A 22409-nucleotide genomic window follows, 5' to 3' on the forward strand; every position below is an offset into this window, starting at 1 on the left:
CTACCCAGATCTGGCTTGGTATGTCTGGCTTGAGGGACCCTCAATCTCCTCAGCCTCCGAACCCGAGGAGAAAAGTTCCTGCCTTGGGGTCCATGGCGGTGCTGTCGCTGTGTCCATCTCCCTTCCATGCCTACCATCCTGGTGCTTACTGCTAGGGGAGAGGTGCTAGGGCCTTGGAACCTTCTGCCCAGGGACCGGCAGTGAAGCATGGCACATCGACAATGGTACACTGATGATCAATGCCTAGAGCTCTGAGATCGATGCTGGGACTCCGAATACAGGAATGGGACCGTCTCAACTCTGGGGATTGTTGCTGTGAGTCCGGAGATCAGCATCTCAGATGCAGGGATGGGGAGCATGGTTCTAGGGACCTATGCCATGGTCTCAGGTGACCGCCATTGCTCTGAGGATCGATGCCAATGCTCCAACGACCATTGCCATGATTCCAGGAAACGGAGGCGCATTGGGTCTGTGCTGACTGCCTGAAGAGCGATGCCATGCCTCGGAGGACTGACGCCAAGAGTCCAGTGAACGGTGCCAGGAGCTCTGGTCGGTCTGGGCGGTCAAAAGCGCGTCTCCAGAGATCACTGCTCTGATGTCGACAGCTGCGGTGCTGGGGAGCAATGCCACAAAGATGGAGAATGTTGCATGGGCCCCGGTGACAGCTTCCCGCTCGAGACGACAACGTCTTGATAGGGCAGCGGCAGCACAGGCAAAGACATGATGTCTTTAGCAGCCTGGAGGACCTCTGGCGTGGACAGAACCTCCAGGTGCCGGGGATCTCTGCCACTACCCGGAGTGGCTGGTAGGTCCCTAGGAGGGCTTGATAGCCTAGCCAGTGATGCAGGTGCCTGGCTGAGCTCCAGAGAAGATACGCTGCCACGCACAGGCCTATGCTGCTCTCCGGATTTCCCCTTCCGTGTACAGGACATCAGGGAGCACCCTCTTCTGGTGTGCCTCCTCTGCTTCTTAGCAGACACTGGGGACAGGGGTCAGCGCAAGATCACACTGATGCCATGGTGCTTGGTGCAGAGTCCGATTGTGTCAGCTCAGAGGGCAGCGCGAGGGCAGAGTCCATAAGGATCGCTATTAGTCTTATGTCCTGCTCCTTTTTAGTTCTTGGTTTGAAGCTTTTGCAGATGTGACACTTTGTCGCTAACGTGGGTTTCCCCCAAGCACTTGAAGCAGCTTTGGTGTGGGTCTCTGACTGGCATATGTTTTTTGCAGCAATCACAAGGCTTGAAGCCCGGGGACCGGAGCATGCCCCGTCTCCTTGGGCTAAGTCCCTCAGGGGACTGTCTAACTTATCTACAGCACTGTTAAGCTTTCTATCAAGAGAACAATAAAAATTACTTATCTAAGAACTATTTATACAAAAGGTTGAAGGAAAAAACCATTGGGTAGAGAACACTTGCCAAGGCAAGGAGATCTTCCATCACGGTCACTGGAGGTAATAAGGAACTGAGGGAGGGGGGAGCCAGCGGCCCCCCTTCCAGTGCAGGGTGCCAGAGTCAGTCCCCTACAGATACCACTGAGGGAAAAACTTCTGGCACCGGTGCATGTGGTGAGCATACACACCTAACATGGAATGGACATGAGCAAGCTCTTGAAGAAGAATAAATATGATCAGATATTGCATCTGACGAAGTGGGTATTCACCCATGAAAGCTTATGCTCCAATACATCTGTTAGTCTTTAAGGTGCCACAGGACTCTTTGTTGCTTTTTATGATCAGATAGGCAAAGACTTTACTCCAATAAGGCTTCATGAGACTGTTGTACAGGTCTCATTTTGAAATGCCATTCCAGACATTCTGGCTAACAATAAAGTCTTCCTCTTCCTTGGGCATTGTATTTAACAGGGCCAAATATAAGATAAACCAAGCATCTCAGGTCAAGTTCTTCCCTCACTGTCATTATACTGAAGTCAATGAAGAAAAATAAAGAAACAGGTCAAAGCCCAGATAACTCCTTCTTCTCATTAAATATATGCCTCATCAACTTTTTTTTCATGAACCAGGTTGGAAAAATGTGCTGCCTGTGTTGGAGGGTTTCCAACTAAACCCTGACAGGCCAATTGAGTCGTATACAGAAGTACTCTGCTTTTTGTTATTAAAAATAAAAGTAAAGGAAAGAAAAGAAATACAAAATATAAATCAGTGAGTGAAATGGTTGGTTTAGGAACCTTCTGCAGAACTTAAAGTTGATTCTAATTTTCAAAGTAATATTGCAATAATAGGGTTGCCCCTTTTCAGCATGAGCAGCTAGTCAAATTTCAGGGCTCTGGGGATGTTCCAGTTGGCAGTAGAAATTGGTTGAACCTGGTATTTTCTTTGATGCAGTCTTGTTTATTTACAAGGAATGTACAAAGTCCTGTTTCTACAAAGCCCATATATATTCTATTCCTTGGATAAATTTAACTTTACCTAACACAAAGAATATACTCTTACTTCTCAGGCTCTAAACATCACACTTGACTGAACTGTGCTTATTAAGCCTAGATCAAGATACCTATATTCCAGTACATTTTGGGAAAAGACACCTGACAATCCCTCGCTAAGCCTGGAATGTAAAGGACTTGGCCTATTTCATGTACTTATGTGGCAACCACAACTTTAGGATTCCAAAGTCTTAACACTATTTTTGTAATGACATTTGAAAGTTTCTAGTTCTCACAGTTGCAAAGCAAATCTTCTAAACATGAACTGAGTGTAGCCAAAGCAGTGTTGTCTTTGTGAGTCTGCACGCAGCCTGTACATCACCATAGAGGTATGAACTCCTTAGCCTCTCATGAAAAAAGGAAAACAACTCATTTTAGACCAAAATTTATTCCCATCCCATAGAAACTTGGTGTTATTTCACTGTTTGGTTACTGTCAGTTATATTAATCACAACTACTGAATCATAACAGATTCAGTTAAAGAGCAGTTTGTATGCATTAAGAATTAGATTTAGGGCAGGTCTACACTATGGGGTTAAGTTGACATAGCTTAGGTGGACTTATTGCGGTGTCTAAACTCTTCCATCAACTTACCTTACACTTCTCATTCCAGTGGACTATCAAGTTGATGGGAGAGTGATCTGCAGTTGATTTAGTGAGTCTTCACTAGACCCGCTAAATGGACTCCCAGTGGATCGATGGCCGCAGCATTGATCCCAGTAACTGTAGACATTCCTTTAGTATGGCCATGCCCCAATACCATCTGTGCAGTTCAGATTAAGGATACCTAAATTGTGGCTCTGAATCCCCTTTGGTGCAGCCACTGGAAGTATCTCTCCTCAACAAGTAAGTGATACCAAGAGAGGCAGGCACAACTCCCACATACACCCTCACCCCAACCCTGACCAAAATGCCAGCCCAGTGCTAAACAAGAAGTAAACTACAATTTTTTTTAGGGATTGTTTGCTTACTTCCTGCAACCCCAGGAAAGGGAAGGGGAGGAACTGTGATTCCAGTATGCAGCATATCCTAACATTTTTGTGCCTATGTCTTCCACATTTCTTGACAAATACTTCCAAACAGGCATTCCAATTCCACACAAAAACAAAAGGTTACTGAACAATATAATTTTTTTTAAAATTAACGGGCAGTAAAGTCATAGACCATGGTAATCTACTAATATAGAGGATAATTGGATTATTACATGCATTCAAGAGATAGACCCAGGTCTCAACCTTCATAATCTCCCCAAAGTTTAGAGGTTAGAGAGCCACAGGTTAGTCACCAAGTTGAGAGCTGGATCTGAATTTCTGGAGTGTTTAATTCTGGAGTTTTGGTATAAGCTAATTTCTATTTCTTTCTTTTAAAATATATTTGTACGAATGAATATCAATGATATGCTACCTGACATCAATTCCAGTAAATATAGAAATGTTTAGAATAATTCAGATCTACAAATCTAACTGGTAAAATCATCTAAATGGGTTCCATTACAAGCTTGAATGAAAATATTACTCATGGGTATAATTGTTCTCACTACGATGTTTCAATGGAAATCAAAATGGTATTTTCCATTGTGTTTACCTTCTGACAGATCGTGCTATTGGGTAACCTCATATAATATGTGGCAAATGTAAAAGTTACTTATTGAATAAGAGATAAAAGTGTATTTTTAATGCTGGTTGTTACAGGATACATTTACTTTTCTGGAAGATCAATACCAAGTATAAAACAAACTTATAAAGTAATAGGGTTTATATTTGGTGACACGTACTACAGGTGAAATGCATAACTCCTACTAACAACAATGGATGTGCCATCCTTTTATACCACACTGGAAATTACCACTAAAAGATTATTGGTAATTAGTGGCTAAACTGGAAAAATATAGAATGATAAAAGTCCTAATGAATAGCGCACTATACTGTCAATGTTTTTCACGCTAATTGTGAGAAGTGAATTCGGTAATCAAAGAGGTTACATCTAAAATATGGCAATCTACCTGATCTTGTGCTGAAAGTCAGATAGAAAATATTGATATGCATTTATTAAGATGAAACTTTATCTCATTTTTAAGTTCTTCAAATATAGACAAGGCCTTCTTTTATTTCATATAAAGTTTTTTATAAATACTATTCTTTTGTAGTAGAATGCAAAAGTCACAAACAAATAATAAATCAGTTTTCTTTGAAGAGGTTGGTGAAGTGAGAAGCAAATAGACAAGCAAATGCTCAGCTACCAAGTTTAAGAAGCTATCTGCTTAATTAGATTTCTGTAATTAAGTAGATACTTTGGTTAACCTGTTGTACTCCAGCCTTCGGCATAACTTCAAACCTCATACATGAGGGTCATACATTTAAGTCAGGATATGAACACTAGTGTGACAATTTTGATACTACTGTGCACATAATATTATTAATATATTATTGTACTACCGCAATGCCAATGAGTCCAAGTCATGGATGAGGATCCCATTGTGATAGAAGCTGTACAAACACGTACCTGAAGCCAGACAAATGTCTCTGTAACATACAGTAATGAATGTTTTACAGCGAGAAGTTGTTAAAGTGTATTTCTAGCTCAGGGGTGGGCAAACTTTTTGGCCAGAGGGCCACATCAAGGTATGGAAATTGTATGATGGGCCATGAATGCTCATGAAATTGGGGGTTGGGATGAGGGCTCTGGCAGGGGTCTTGGGGTGTGGCCAGAAATGAGGAGTTCAGGCTACGGTAGGTGGCTCCAGACTGGGGTTGGGGGCTCTGGGGTGGGGCAGAGGGGCTTGAGGTGCAGGAAGTTGCTCTGGGCTGAGACCGAGGGATTCGGAGGGCGGGAGGGGGAATCGGGTTGGGGCATGGGAGGGATCAGGGGTGCACGCTCTCTGGTGCGCTTACCTTAAGCAGCTCCCAGAAGCAGCGGCATGTCCCCCTTCCGGCTCCTACGCGGAGACACAGCCAGGTGGCTCTGTACGCTGTCCCATCTGCAGGTGCCACCCCTGTGGTTGGCTGTGGTTCCCGGACAGTGGGAGCTGCGGGGCTGGCACTTGGGGAGGGGGCAGCGTGTGTAACCCCCTGGCTGCCCCTATGCATAGGAGCTGGCAGGGGGACATGCTGCTGTTTCCGGGAGCCGTGCAGAGTGAGGCAAGCCCCTGACCTCTTTCCCCAGCAGGAGTTTGAGGGCCAGATTAAACGTTTGGAGGGTTGGATGCGGCCCCTGGGCTGTAGTTTGCCCACTCTGCTCTAGCTTCTCAGACAAATGCTCCAGCAGTGAATCAAATTAGTATCTTCCCTCAAATGTATCAGCTGAATAGCTCATGAGCCTTTACATTACACTTATGGTATAATATATAAATTACAGCATTTTCAAACTTAGGAGGAGTTAAGCAAGATAAAGTAATCAATACAAGACTAATTAAACCATTTGTTTAGAAGCCTCAATGTATTAGCCAAATCCTGCAGTCCTTTGACTCTGGTGTTATTGGAATTTTCATGAGAGTAAGGACGGTAGGACTTGTCCCTATATTATTAAATCATCTTCAATGGTGTCTCTATTTCTACTTGTTTCTTTAACCTCTGTGCCTTCCATATGGTTTTCTTCTACGTGTCCATTGTTCTCCTACTGTTTTTCTTCATTTCCAAATTAGTAAAATCTCAGAAGCCCCCCACCTCCCCGCCACTCCTTTAAATCTGCAATTCAACTACATCTTGTTGATCACTGAGCATTTTAGGATGTGCATATCACTGTTACAGCTCACATTCTCATTCCTTTCATCTTCCCACTATGGTCCCCATAGACTCTGCTGGTGTGCACTAAAAGTTCCCTAGTTCTCTTTAACATAGTACCGTTTCAAACAGTAGTGCATAAAAGCATACTAGGGAACTTTTAGTGTGCACCAGCAGGGTCTACTGGGACCAATTAATGAGTAACACATTACTGCACTTTAGAAACCACCATCCACTCCATACTGCGCATTGCCACACTGTTTAGACAAGCCCCTAGTTACGCAGCGGGGTGAGACTGGTTTTGTTCTGTGCTGTCCCCCAACTTCCAACTTGTCCCTTAATAAAGTTTTGTTCTTAAAATGCACACTAGTTAAAACTGCAAGTGATTTAAAACCAGAAGGAGTGATGAAAATATCGTACCTTTCCACATTAAACATTTAACAGGTAAGGTTATTTTGACAAAAAGTTGGAGTCATTCAAGACAGAACAAAGCACTAAAAGGTAATGAAATCATCTCGATCAAATAGGTGCTTTAAATCCTCTCCCCAAAAGTATTTTGTTCCAGTTTTATCATGCAATAAAATTCCAGCTAAAAATGCATCTCGTCTCCTCCTCCTGACTTCTCACTGTATTGTATTTCTGACTGGAAAATGTCTTGTAAAATCTAACAGAAATCCACATATCCAGGAAAAGGAAACTCAATTAAACAAAGGGCAGAAAGTACTTAGTTTGAAAAAAGAAAGAAATATGAAAACAATGAACAATTATTACTATCTTTCTGATAAGTTGTAACTCACTATACCCAACTGCCTAAGGGCTTGTCTAAACTAGAAAATTTGCACCAGTCTACCTAAATCAATTTATAATTGATCTAGTTATACCAGTTCACATTCCTAATGTAGATATGTTTAAATCAGTTTAGTTTAATCAGAATTTAGTCATTAGTTACATTGATGCAAGTTTTCAATACTAACGATGGCATTAGTACCATGAGGAATCCCATTGATGTCTATGGAACTCCTTAGACTAGTATGAGCTTCCCTAGCAGAAAGAATCTGCAAGATTGGAATTCGTTTCTGAATAATGATTACATTTAATTTTCTAGCATCTTGCCAACTATTCCTTTGTGGATGGAAGTATCTTGTATAAATCATATGAAAAAGATTCAGCTCTTATACAGATTAACAGTCCCTCAAGCAGTAAGATACTGTACAAGCTCTCAGAATGACCTTGAAAATGATGAATGCAACCTTTGTGAATTATGAGAGTTCTCTGAACACCTCCCCCATAGCAGCTTTCATTTCTTAATATCATACAAAGGCTTTTACTTCCATAGAAACATACTTCAAAGTGTAAAATTAGTATCCCAAGCATACAGTTATTTACACTACCTGGTAATATGCCTTTGTTTGCCATTACCGTTTTTCAGCAGTATTATACAATACATGTACATATATTATTTAGTACAATGCCTTCACATGTGAAAAGAGAAAAGGCTTGGTTCTTAAATTTTCAGTTGACAGTTAATATTACATTCTAATATAAAATTTTGTTTCTCACAGAGGTAATTATTACTGCACCTTAACCATTCAATATTTAAGGAATTAAAAATTGTGAGTGATTATGCTCCACCATGCCTATGCTGACAACAAATGCTCCAAGGAAAAATACCTTTATTATTCAGAAAATACCTGCTAACTTGGCACCGGCAAATGAATAGCAATATGCTATTTTTATATTTTTTAAAATGTATGTTTAACACAAACTCTTCTCAAGTAAGATTAAGTTGATATTTTAAGGCGCAATTAATTCTACAGTCTAGTTTTTTCTGCAAAAGCATACATAAAACAAAACCTATGTTTATTGTACATTATTTTCAGTCTCACAAACAAAGATATCTTTGAAAATTGGCTTGTTTTCTAGAACTTTAACTTCTGCATAAAATTATTGCAAAATGTGCTCAGAAATACCGATTAAGCAATATTTTAAGCAATGATCATAGTCAAGCAAACAACTTAAGAAATTGTAGGTTTTTTAAAGACGTGACAGGACAATTTCCACTGGTTTATAATATATAAAAAGATATTGCACAATGCCATATAGTAATTTCATTGGACTTAATGGAATTATATACATTTATTTTACTTTGCAGTATTTACAAGTTATTTTATATAATCATTATATATCTCTTGTAAGAAGAATTAATCAAATTTCTAATGAGGGTTACTACATCAAAGATGGCATTGGTAAAGGGGCACTCAAAACTAATGCTTAGTTTAATACCCATTGCTTAGAAGATCTCATGCAATTATTGTGACAAACTGTATACAAAGGTTTTAGTAAAGTTTTGACATAAATGTTTATCCAGGCTGCACTAGATTTAAAGAGTCTACTCTTCCATTCATAAATAAGTGTCAGATTTATACATAGAGGGCCTGACCCTATGCTTCCGCAGTCAATGGAAGTTTTGCCATCGACTTCAATAGGCAGAGGATCAGGCATGTCACTCCTATAGACAGCAGTGGGAAAGCAGACTTCTGTAAAATTGAAGCTATGTGAAAAACTAAATAAATTAGTACTTTAGAATGTTTGCTTTACAGTTGATGAAACATCAGCAATTATTACAGTGATATTAACAACATTCACACTCCATAAACTATGATTCAAGTGGTAGAAGTCAGTGGCATTAAATATAAAATTTTATTGTAAACCTAAAAAATTGCTAATACAGGCTCCCCTTGTGATGTTTACTCTGATTGTCTTTGTTAGATTGAACATAGTGATCATACTCCAAACATTTTAAATAAGCTGCAAACCTGGTCCAGATTTACATTTAATAGAAATGCAAACATCCACATTACTGGCCAAATCCTGGTCACCTTAGTCATGATAAGTATTCCCATGGGTTTAAAATGGTGATTATGGCAAGAAGGATTTGGCCTTTAGAACACACACTTTTCACCAGATTCAAGTTTTTCCACACACAAAGCATTATACTCATGAAAAACAACAGCATCTATAAATGTGGTAAAATCATGAATGAGAATCAATATATCAGGACAGCTTACATTTATGTGGTAATAAATACAATGTAATTGTCATGGAACTAATGCATACCTGCTATATCTTGTCATTTTTGTCATTTAGAATATAGGGAATTAGGATATGACATACACCATTTTCCTGTCCAGCTGGATACAAGGTGAAATTTTTTTGCTAGATAGTGATAAATGGAAGCGCTTGGGAAATGAAAAGCAACCAAAAGCAACAATGTTGCCTTTATTGCTGATGTATTATTTCCAAATAATATGTAGATTGTTTTCATACTACCTTTGTAAACAATAACCTAGATTTTAATTTGTTAATGATCCCACAATCAAAAATACATTCCCTCCAGGTCCTTGCCCTTTAAGACTTACTCTGTAACTTCTTAATTATCTCATGATACAATTTTAAATTTACTTGGAAAACCTGCAATTTAGCTTACTTTTCCCATTGCAGTGTAGTTATATTTTAACTAGTACTAATGAAAGTGTTACCATGTACACCCAGTAAAACTCACACATCAGTTTATTTGCATACCAACTAATGAATTACATGTGAAGCCAGTATCAGCTATAAAATTAACCTCAAAACAATATATACCATTTATACAGTGGTTTTCAATCTGTGGTCCGCGGACCTCTGTGGGTCCACGCACTATGTTTAAGGGGTCTGCAAAAGGTCGTCGTTACCATAGAACAATGATATGATGTCTAAAATTTCCAAAGACATCCGCATCTTCATTTGAAATTTTATAGGGGTTCGCAAATGAAAAGAAATGAAAACCACTGATTTATACAGTATAAGATGGTATATGTACTGTATAAAGCTAAGCCATGTGTAAATTAATGCATTATATATTATTGAATATATGTTATCTGGACTTCACAGATAATCCAATATGTTTAATTAAAAATTAATTTTCATCAGATAGAAAACATTCTTACACATGAATAGAGATAGCTATCACAAAAAAGTGATAATACAACACCCATTTCAATTTAGGAAAATTTGAAAACTCAGGATTTTGTACTCTGAAATAACAATAAACCGAGAATCAATAAATGTCATCAGGGACTATGACAAAATATTAAAGTAAGTGATTTGTCTCTGAAGACTTTAAATAACTCTAGAAGTTCTCATATTAAGTTAAGTAACTATCCTCCAGCATTAAGTTCGCATGGGTCTCTTATGGCCGTTTAGAATTATTCTTATTATAAATATTATTTCTTAGGTCTACACAATCAACAAGGCATAACGCCTACTTCGGTTGCATGGCAATTAGGAATATTAATCTGCAAAATGCACAGCTGTGCACCAACATGTTGCAGAGGTTTGGCCAAGTGCATAATTAAGCAGAGATTCAAATAAGGAAAGTTGGATTTTCCCCTTCAAACCACATAGGAAAACTACTCAACATTTAACAGAGAGCAAATATTTTGCACAATATTCAGAAACAAAGAGGCAGCCTCCATCAGCATGTAGTATACCAAAACGGTTTGGTTTCATAGTATAGTGCAGGAGAACTACCTCAACACAGTCTACTCGTACTGATGCTCCTGATGCTGCCATTTCTGGTGCCCGAAAAGCTGCTGCCTCCACTTCCTCTGCTGTTCGTGCCACTGTACACTCTCAGGCGATGGGGCAAAGGGCACACTCTGGATCTTCAAATGCTAAGATGAGAAAAATCAATTTCAATGCCCAAAAGATGGAACTGCTGGTGTAGAAGGTGACTAAACACAACTATTTGGCCTATTGAAGTGGAATCTTGAGAGTTCTAATCTAATTCAATATAAAGAGGTTTGAAACAAGATGTTCTACTTTTCCTAGGGTATCACAAAGACATACGATTCTACAAATAGTAAATGGAAAGTGTTTTTCCCTTGTATCAGGTGGAATGAAAATACATGCATATCTGACTGTCAAGGGAAAAAGTGTTTGTGTGTAGTATATAAAAAAAGAATTTCAAAAAAGGTCATCCTCTTGATAATATTTCCTCTTACATATGCTGCTAAAATTACTGTTAGCTCTGTTTATTGTAGAGTTGAACCGGAGCTCCAAAACAAGGATCTCAGTTTGGGTTCAGGTTTTGAACCCTACTGAATTTAGGGACTGGTCAGATTTCAGATTCTGCTTTGGTCCACTATACAGAGACCCAAACTGCACAATTTTGACCTGTATTGCATCTGAATTTCTTCCCCTATATAACTTCCAAAGTTTTTAGGGGAGGAGAATTGGATACAGGATTTCAGTTCATGTCCATCTCTGTTTAATTGGTTATATGAGTACAGAACAAATCCCCATTATATAACAAAGTTCTCTACCCTATCTCATTTCTCTCTCAATATTCTTTATTGTGTTTTTCAAAATTTCCCATTTCCCCCCTCTTTTTACTTTACACCTTCCTTTTTGGATTTCTGCACCTTCTTCCTGCACAATGTGTCTTGCACGGACAAAAAAAAAAAAAAATCAAGGCTGGAAAATATATTGCTATCCTCTTTTCTCAGTCCAAATGACATGAAAATCAGCCTTACGTGGTGCACAAATCTTCTCAGAATGTGCGCCATAGGGTTTGAGCCTATACAGGAAAACTTCTTGTATATCCCTAGAAGGAAGCCATTTGCTCACTATCCTCAGTGAATAAGTAAGCTATGTAATGTAGCACTGGCTGCTTTCTGTAGGATACCATGTTGAACAGAACCCGTTGAGACAGTAAGTAGCACTTATCTGCTGCTCCCTAGGTAGCAGCAAAAAGGGCATGATGGAGTGGCATCTCTGAGTGCACATCAAAGCCCAAATAAATATATTCTGTATGTTGTATTTCCAAACATAGTAAAAGAGCCAATATTTCCAGACAAGGATTAACTGCCTTTGCACAGGTTTCAGAGTGGTAGCCGTGTTAGTCTGTATCAGCAAAAACAACTAGGAGTACTTGTGGCACCTAAGGGCATGGCTACACTTGCAGATGTAGAGTGCTGTGAGTTAAACCCGCCTTCATAGAGCGCAGTAGGGAAAGCGCTGCAGTCTGTCCACACTGACAGCTTCAAGCGCACTGGCATGGCCACATTTGCGGCACTTGCAGCGGCATTGGGAGCGGTGCATTATGGGAAGCTATTCCAGCATGCAAGTGACTGCAACGTGCTTTTCAAATGGGGGTGGGGTGAGGTGGAGTGTGACAGAGAGTGTGTTGTGTGTATATGTAGGGAGAGAGAGTGGGTTTTTGGGGTGCTGAGAGTGTGTCAGCATATTGTCCTGTAAGTTCAGACCCCCCTATCCTCCCTCGCCTCTCTCTCTCACTCACTCAAAGCAAACAGTAAATGTTTGCTTTTTCTCAGAGCTGATAAGCAGCCGGCTTCTCCGAAACGGAGCTTTGAAAGGGCATTTCCGCATTCCTGCAGCCAATTTCACAACAATGACAAGAGTGGCCACTTGACATAAGGGGATTATGGGATGTTTCCGGAGGCTGATCACAGTGCAGTAACGCAACACCTCATTCACACTGGCGCCGCAGCGCTCTAGCAAGGGCGCAGAAAACGTTATTCCGCTCGCTGAGGTGGAGTACCAGCAGCGCTGTAGCTGCGGAGTCAGAGCACTCTACGTGCCTTGCCAGTGTGGATAGGGAGTGAGGTAGGGCGCCCAGGCTGCTTTATTGTGTTGTAAGTCGCAAGTGTAGCCAAGGCCTTAGAGACTAATGAATTTATTTGGGCATAAGTTTTCGTGGGCTTATGATGAAGTGGATGAAGCCCATGAAAGCTTATGCCCAAATAAATTTGTTAGTCTCTAAGGTGTCACAAGTACTCCTCGTTGTTTTTGCCTTTGCACAGTTCACTTCTATTGGCAGCTGAATAAATCCTAGCTCCCAAATTCCTCCTGATTGAGCCAGGCTGCCTCATCTAAAGCTACTGCCACCCTGGATCAGATTTGGGAAGGTTTTTTCCTAACTAGTAGCTCCAATAACTCCATCAGATTCAGGGGATCACTAATTCCTTCGTTTCATAGGTGGTATTGGAATATAGCAGTCAGTGGCTCAGAGAGTGCCTGTATCACTATTATATGTAAGATCCATCCCATGGTCATGCATCAAACCTGGGATCACTTGCAGCGGAACTCTTGGCAGCCTTGCTCAACCACTCCTGTTGCATAGTTATTGAATACATGTATTCCCGGTTTTACATTATCTCTGATATAGTTGAGAGGTTATCTTCTTAGTACCTGGTAACACTATTTTCCTGAATGCTTAAATCAAGTAACTTCTTTTATACACCAACTAAAACCAAAACCTTGAAAAAACTATTTCATTTCCAAACACTTATGTGCATCTGCTACCAAGTTATTAACCGCAACAGAGAGTCCTGTGGCACCTTTAAGACTAACAGATGTATTGGAGCATAAGCTTTCGTGGGTGAATACCCACTTCATCAGATGCATGTTCCTTATTCTGGAATCCCAGATCCTGGGCTGGGGATTGGTGCAGAATACACCACAGGCTGGGGGAGGGTGCATCTCCCCTTGCTTGCAGAGCCCTTTCACTGTAAGAGACTTTTGTATATCTAGCTATTTTGCAGGTACAGGCAGTAAGGAATAAGCATGAGTCCTTGACATTTTTTCAAGTATAAGATTGGGCCCACAGTGGAAAATGCTTTGAATGTTGCTCTTTAAAAGACTTTAATTTATTGAAAGATTCAGCAGTCAAAGGTAAATGTATTAGCATAACCATGTAATCACAGAATAATCAAAATGTAAGGCTGGAAGGGTCCTTGAAAGATCATCCAGTACTACCCCCTATGCTGAGGCAGGACCAAGGATACCTAGACCATCCCTAATGGGTGTCTTTCTAACCTTTTCATAAAAGTGATTGAAATAGCACTTGTAAGCCTACTTCTTTGCTTAACTATCCTTTATAGTTTGAAAGTTTTTCCTAATACCTAACCTTCATCTCCCTTGCTGCAGATTAAGCCCATTACTACTTCTTGTCATTTGAAAACTTATCAGGTCTCCCCTCACTCTTCTTTTCACAAGACAAAATGTGCCCAGTTTATTTTTTTAACCTTTCTTCAGAGGTCTAGTTTTCTAAAACTTTTATCATTTGCACTACTCTCCTCTGGACTCTCTCCAGTTTGTCCACATCTTTTTAAATGGTGGTGCCCACAAATGGACACATTAAAGTCTCACCTGTGACGGATAGAGCGGAACAATTACTTCACCTGTATTACATACAACACTCCTATTAATAAAGCCCAGAATTATATTAGCCTTTTTCACAACTGCATCATGCTGTTGACTCATACTCAATTTGTGAACCACTATAATCCCCAGATCCTTTTTCAGCAGTACTATTGCCTAGTCAGTTATTCCCCATTTTGTATTCGTGTTGTATTGATTTTTCCTTCCTAAGTGTAGCACTTTCCACTTGTCTTGACTGATGTTAATTTCAGAACAATTCTCCAATTTATCAAGGTTGTTTTCAATTTTAATCCTGTCCTCTAAAGTGCTTCCAACCCCTCATTATTTGGTGTCATCCACAAATTTTATAAGCTTATTCTCCACCCTATTATCTAAGCCATTAATGAAAATGGACCCAACTACTGGACCCAAACCAACAGGACCCCCGATTAGATATGTTCTCCTGTTTTGATAGGAAACCTTTTCTAATTACTCTGAGTAACTTTCAACCAGTTTTTCACCCACTGCATAATAATTTCATCTAGACCACATTTCCCTAGTTTGCTTCTGATCCATGTCAAAAGCTTTACTAAAATCAAAACAGCTCACACCTACGGCTTCCCCCTATCCATTATGCCAGTAACCATGTCAAAGAAGGAAACAAGATTGGTTTGGCATGATTTGTTCTTAACAAATCCACCCTGGGTAGTATTATTAAAACTTTATTATCCTGTAGGTGCTTACAAATTGGTTGTTTAATAATTTGTTCCAGTATCTTTCCAGATATCAAAGTTAGGCTGACTGGTCTATAATTCTCCGGGCCCTCTTTGTTCCTCTTTTTAAAGATTGGTACTATGTTTCTCCTCCCATCCTCTGGGACCTTACTCGTCCTCCATGAGTTCTCAAACATAATTGCTAACGGTTCCAAGATTGCTTCAGGTAGTTCCTTAAATATTGTATGATGAATTTTATCAGGCCCTGCCAAACTGAATATATCTATCTTATTCAAATATTCTTTAACCTGTTCTTTCCCTGTTTTGGCTTGCGTTCCTTCCCTTTGTCTTCTCAATTTATCTTTTTAGTGAAGACTGAAGCACAACCCGGCTGCCCACTGTCTGCCTTTTTGATGTCATTCACTATTAGCTATGCTTCCTCACTAAGTAAAGGACCTGCAATTCCCTTCATCTTTCCTAATGAATTTATAGAACCTCTTTCTGTTGATCTTTGTCTCTTGCTAAGTGTAACTCATTTTGTACTTTTGCATTTCCGATTTTGTCTCTACCTGCCTGTGCAATTCTTTTGTATTCCTCCTTAGCAATTTTGCTGTGTTTCCACTACTTATAGAATTCCTTTTTGATTTTCATGTCACTAAAGAGCTCCTGATGGTGACATATTGGCCTCTTAATATCTTTCCTAAGATTATTTTCAAAATTTTTTTTGATTCGTACCATGTATAGCAGTGAATCCTCCGGGACCGTTGCTGCCCCCAGAACCACTGCTGATCCGGCAGCCCACCTATGGTCATCCCAGCAGCAGCCAGTGCAGCTGGCCCTGGGCTGTCCCAGCAGCTGGCCCCAGGGCTAGCTGGTTGGATGGTCCTGGGGTCAGCCGCACTGGCCATTGCAGCTGCAGAAGTCATAAGGTTCCGGAAAGTCTGTGACAGACTCACATCCTTACTTATATATTTTCTGTGGCAGTTAGTTAATGTAGTTTGTGCAGCTAAAACCACTGTAGGTGATGCAGTGGAAAGTGAGAAATAGTAGTAAATTGTATTGACGTGTTCTTGTTGAATGTAATTATTCAGCAGGAACCATCCTGAATCAATTAATCACACTATAAGTCATCTTTAATTATGCAGTGGTCCAACACTCAGAAAAGTCAGTCACATTTTTTACAGTTAAATAACTATTACTCATTTTGTTTACGATTGTTGAATTACTGTATTTTAACTTAAACAAATTAAATAAATTGGACATCTTTCTTAATTAGCAACAAACTGAAAATTAGAGATGCTTAAATAGCAAAACATAAGTCATCCTTGTTTTGATACATATGAATATAACTGTACACCTAGGGCCAGATCCTGGCCTTGCTCAAGCAGCTGTGCATTGCTGAACACATTGTAGTCCCCTGGAAGCTCCCCATGAATAGGCAAAGCTTTCAGTGGCAGAGAACCACTGCTATACCTTCCTCTCTGCTGGCCTCAAGTGTAGGGGACATAACCAAGGAAAAAGGGCACAGTCGGAGCATCCCAGCATGCTGATGATCTCTGGCTGCCAGAATGGCTATATGCGGCCATGGGCTCTAACTTACACTAAGGCCCAGCCCAGCCATAACTTCAGGGTAGCATAAAGGTAGCTTAAAGCACCTTTGGCCTCCTCAAATCTGTTTTATGCCAAGTGCAGTTTGGCTGAAACAGAGAATTGGGCCCATAATTTTAAATTATGGTTAATGAACATTATTTTGTTTTTGTTTTTTAACCTAACAAACTCCGTCTCTGCAGTTTAACTTAATTAAAAGGATTGTAAGAATTAATATACAAATGCAGTACACAGTATAAATTGTCATTTTGAACAGTTACTGACTAAATTTTTGCAGCAATATTATATTGCAAGCATGCTTACAGTAATGAATCTTCACCTATATATGTCAGTTTTATAGTTCTTTGTTATGCACAAAACAGAACAAAATAATGATGAATAAAACCATCTTGCTTTCCAACTAAAAAAAATATAGAAAGAAGATTTCCACTTTAGATCATGCTTTTCTTACTCAAGGTACACTTAAAACACTTTGCAATCATAAGCCAGATGGTAGAAAAGTAACTATGTAGTCATTCAGCAATTTCTCACTGGCACTTAACAATTCATTTTACTGAGAGATGGAATACTGGCCAGAAAATTGGGTTCACGCTGCACATTGTGAAGCTTCTACACGGACAGCCATCAGATATTGACACAAAATATTTTAGTTTTATGTCTTATTCAGAGAGACAAATTCTACCAGTGGATGGGTCTGGCTCCAAGGGTAGAATTTATATATTAATATCTTGGCATGTGTGCAGTGCCATTCATTCAAGGATCTCAATGCACTTTACTTAAGCCTCTCAAAAGTCCTACAAAATTATTTTTACTTGAGGAACATCCTGGTTTATGGCTGATGGAAAACAGTCATGGAACACTTTATATTAGTAAATTTATATTGATTATTTCAGGGAACTCTGGAGTAATGTTATCCAGTCAGATCATACATGCATCTTAACTGGCTACAGTGAGTTAAACTGATCTATTATCCTCTTCCCTAGAATTAAATGTGTTTTTCTGGACCTCTAATAGTTTTAAAATGCTAGTTTTAGTGGAAAAAACTGTGGCACTTGTGAAATTCACAGCTGTGAGATTTCTAAAAATGTCTAAATAAAGGCATGCAGAATATATGTAAAAATATATACATAGACATACACAAGCTTCTGGATGAAGACAAAAGGGGTGACATCATGTTAGGGGATCTAGTGTGGACCACCAAATCAAGAGGAGAGGGCAGATAAGGCATTTCTAGAACAACAGATATAGCCAAAACACAAGACCTGGTAGTCATGGGGATCTTTAATTAGCCAGATGTATTGGAAAAGTAATACAGTAAAACACAAAATGTCAAAAAAAAATTCTTGGAATGTGCAGGGGACTTCATGTTTCAGAAATAACTGGTGGTGCAACTATTTTAAACTTGATTCTGACCAACAGGGAGGACTTGGTTGCCAATCTGAAGGTGGTAGGCAAGTTGGGTGAAAAAGGAGAACAAAGAGGATTCAGGGACTTATAGATCAGTCAGCCTAACTTCAATACTTGGAAAGATACCTGAACAAATTATTAAACAATCAGTTTGTAAGCACCTAGAAGATAATATGGTGATAAGTAATAATCAGTATGGATCTGTTAAGAAGAACTCATGCCAAACCAACCTAATTTCCATTTTTGACAGAGTTACTGGCCAAGCGGTTAGGGAGGAAGCAGTAGACATGATCTATGTTTATTTTGATAAGGCTTATGACACAGTGCCATATGACATTTTTATGAGTGGTGTGGTCTAGATGAAATTGCTATAAGGTGGATAAAAAACTTGGTTGGCTTTCAAGTTAGGAGGATGTATCTAGTAAAGTCTTGCAAGGGTCTGTCCTGGGTCCAGTATTATTTAATATTTTCATTAATGACTTGGATAATGGGGTGGAGAGTAGGCTTTTGTGGATGAAGCCAAACAAGCACTTTGGAAGACAGGATTAGAATTCAAAAGAATCTTGATAAATTGGAGAATTGGTCTGAAATTTACATCATTTAAGCCAAGTGGAAAGTGCTACATGTAGGAAGGAAAAATCAAATACAAAACGGGGAATAACTGAGTAGGCAGTAGTACTGCTGAAAAGAATCTGGAGGGTTATAGTGGATCACAAACTGAATTAGTCAGTGTGATACAGTTGTGAAAAAGGTTCATCATTCTGGGGTATATTAACAGGAATGTTGCATGTAAGACAGGTGAGCTAAATGTTCCATTCCACTCGTCACTGGTGAGGCCTCAGCTGGAATATTGTGTCCAGTTTTGGATGCCCGACTTTAAAAAAGATGTGGACAAATAGGAGAACATCCAGAGGAGAACAACACAAATGATAGAAGGTTTAGAAACCTGACCTATGAGGAAAGGTAAAAACAAACAAACAAACAAACACACACACACAAAAAATCCCTGGGTATGCTTAATCTTGAGAAAAGAATCTGACAAAGAGTCTTCAAATGTGCTACGGGTTATTATAAAGAGGACGAGAAGTAATGGGCTCAATCTTCAGCAAGGGAGATTTTGGTTAGATAGCAGGAAAATCTTTCTAACTAGAAGGATAATTAAGCACTAGAATAGGATGCCAAAGGAGGTTGTGGAATCCCCATCTTTGGAAGTTTTAAAGAAAGGTTGATATCCCTGGCTATCAGGGATGGCCAAGGTATCTATTGGTCCTGCCTCTATGCAGGGGGATGAACTAGATGACATCTCGCGGTCCCTTTCAAGCCCTACATTTCTATGGTAAGTTACAGCTTCTTGGTCTATATTTGGCCAATGAAATTAACCTTTGCTTATTCTACCCATTTTACAGATGGAAAAACTGAGGCAGAAAGCCCTTACATCACTTTCCCAGAGTCAGTAAGGGGATGATCTAGGTTTAGAAATGCCCTTTGTATGTGTGTGTGGGGCGGGGGAGGGAACCATATCTCTCACAATACAGCTCTCCTTCCAAGTGGCACTGCCAGCATAATTATGAGCCCACACCCTGCTGTAGCATTTGAATGCACAATTACTTGAACACAGGCAACACTGTTTTCTCCAAATATTTCAACAAAGATCACATTGGCTTCAACCAGTTCTGTTTAGCAGATGAAGTATTTCTCAAAACAGAATTTATTACTTATATTCTGTTCATATATTGTTAAATTGTAGTGCAATCTTGCAAGTAAATGGTAAGCTCTGCAATACGGATAAACATACTGCTTTTATACTGCTTTTGTAATTTTAGCCAAGTTTTACATATGCAATAGCGAAAACATTAGGAGCTGATTCTCATTGACATCTATACCAGTGCTTCTCAAAGCCAGTCTGCCACTCGTTCAGGGAAAGCTCCTGGTGGTCTGGGCCGGTTTGTTTACCTGCCGCGTCTGCAGGTTCGGCCGATCGCGGCTCCCACTGGCCACGGTTCGCCGCTCCAGGCCAATGGGGGCTGCGGGAAGCGGCGTGGGCCAAGGAATGTGCTGGCCGCTGCTTCCCACAGCCCCCATTGGCCTGGAGCGGCAAACCATGGCCAGTGGGAGCCGCGATCGGCCGAACCTGCAGACGCGGCAGGTAAACAAACCGGCCTGGACCGCCAGGGGCTTTCCCTGAATAAGCGGCGTCCCGACATTGAGAAGCACTGATCTATACTATTCTGATTTGGCAAGGTTTTACTTCACAAGTAATAGGGCAGTGGAGAATCAAGCCTTCCGTTTTCTCTCACTAGATGCTGCCTAGCAATAACAAACAGGGTATACAACTATATGCATCCGAAGAAGTGGGCTGTAGTCCACGAAAGCTTATGCTCTAATAAATTTGTTAGTCTCTAAGGTGCCACAAGTACTCCTGTTCTTCTTTTTTTAGGGTATACAACTATAACCCAACAAACGCTCTCTAAAGAATACATGATATGTGCTTTGTAACCTGATTTGTTAGTTTTGCCTTTACAGAATGAGCAAGTCTGAGAAACCTGTTTTTAGAATGAACATCTAAGGGTTCAATTTTGCAGCCAGAGTTCTCCCATTTACTTCACTGGACAGCAGAACAGGGTCTAAGTTAGTACACTGAATTATTAACCAGTATGAGAAAGTTTAGAGAGGTACTACTGAAAACCCAGGGACCAACGTTTAGCAGAACAGACACACTTTGGAAAAGCTGAGTCTAAATACTTGGCTCTCACCCACCAGCTACTTATCTAGGAAACAACAAAAACCCCTTTGATCCCTGTTTCTGTTTTTAATATACTCTCATGACAATCAGCACACTTGTAAAAATCCAGAAGCACTTCCAGAGCAAAACCCAAGACCACCATTGGGAATGGTGATGGCTTAGAATAAAATGAAGACACCACTGAAACTGGGGACCATGCATAAACTGTATATGCAGGTAGTACTTTATATAGGTCATGGTTTCTATCTAGAAAGAACAAAAATGGATACTTTCAGACTAGATGATTTATTTTAGTTGAAAGTCAAAAGAAAAACTAAGTTCAAATAGAAAATCGCATAAGAAAGCACAGAGTCTCTTTAATAGGCTGCAGCAATTCTGCCTCTTAAAATGACTGCAAGTATGTCTCCAATGCACTTGGAGGTGTGACTGCAGCATGAGTAGATTTATCTGAGCAAGCTTTAATCTAGCTAGCTCAGGTACCAAGAACAGTGAAGACGTGACAGCGTGAGATGCAGCAAAGGTACATACCCAAGTATATACCCAGACAACCTGGAAGGCTTGTACTGGACTAGCCCATATTACAGTCTGTGCGGCTGTGGCTATACCACTTCTGGTACTTAAAGCTAGCTAGTCTGCTTTGTCCTGCAATCATATCTCCAATTGCATTGTAGACATAGTCTACATCTCTGCAGACAGAAGTGTTCTTTGATACTTAAAGTTGCACTACACAGAAAACAAATGCAACAGTTACATAGCCATTGTGATGTAGTTACCTATGTACATAAAGAAATCATCTAGTTACATAGCACAGAAGCTTTACAATACCCATGCAAACAAATTTGCCAAATGTAATATACCGGTACTTTATCTTTTTTCATTAGTAATTTACATCTAAACCAACCTGATTGTATTAATACTATTGAACAAGAGGAATAGGCCCTCAGTCCTTATTCACTACAAAATAATATCTTGGAGGCTCCAGAGGTGCTAGCCCACCTGGAAAGGTTGAAAGTAGTAAATAATATTCTAGGAATTTTAGGGGCAACTAAAGCATTTTTAAAGATCTAAGGGACAGACTCTGCTACTCATGAAGTTAGAACTTCCTATTTTCCTTTTCTTGCAAAAATAACACAAACAGGATCTCACTGTGCAGGTCTGGGGGGTGGGGAAGAGTGTAAGCAGAGATTTAAGGGGAGTGGAGTTGTGATGGACTTTGAAGGCAATGTAAGGGAAGCTACTGAGGGGATTCCAAGACAGGAGTGATGGTCAGAGCAGTAGGGAAAGATTATTTTAGCAACAGCATTTAGGAGGCCTGGAGGAGGCAAGACTAGTCAATATATGAATACTAAGGCATGGATATGATAAGAATGGAGAGAGGAAGATGTACATTTTAGAGATGTAAATGAAGTGACAGAATTTAGTGACAATCTGTGTGTTACACTGGGCAGAAGTACAAGAGTAATCCAAGATGGCACTGAGCTTGCAAGCATGGGTGACAGAAGACAGTGATGTTACCATTCCAGTTATTTGACAGAGATTTGGAAACTCCCCATCAAATTTCTCTCCTATGGAAGT

General features: G+C 39.9%; 1 protein-coding gene across 2 annotated transcripts in view; it reads right to left on the reverse strand.

Annotated features, from left to right (window-relative positions):
* Positions 1-22409, reverse strand: part of LRRC7 (leucine rich repeat containing 7) — a 344062-nt gene that overhangs the window by 138346 nt on the left and 183307 nt on the right. The window contains exon 8 of one of the 2 annotated variants that reach the window (XM_054037101.1): positions 10135-10873. The exons of the other annotated variant lie outside the window; for it this stretch is intronic. Within the exon in view, the coding sequence (XP_053893076.1) occupies positions 10867-10873 (7 nt within the window). The 3' untranslated portion in view covers positions 10135-10866. Of the gene's footprint in view, positions 1-10134; positions 10874-22409 lie in introns of those variants that run through there. 2 annotated transcript variants of the gene reach the window in all.

Source organism: Malaclemys terrapin, chromosome 8, assembly GCF_027887155.1.
Source record: "Malaclemys terrapin pileata isolate rMalTer1 chromosome 8, rMalTer1.hap1, whole genome shotgun sequence".
NCBI lineage: Eukaryota > Metazoa > Chordata > Testudines > Emydidae > Malaclemys > Malaclemys terrapin.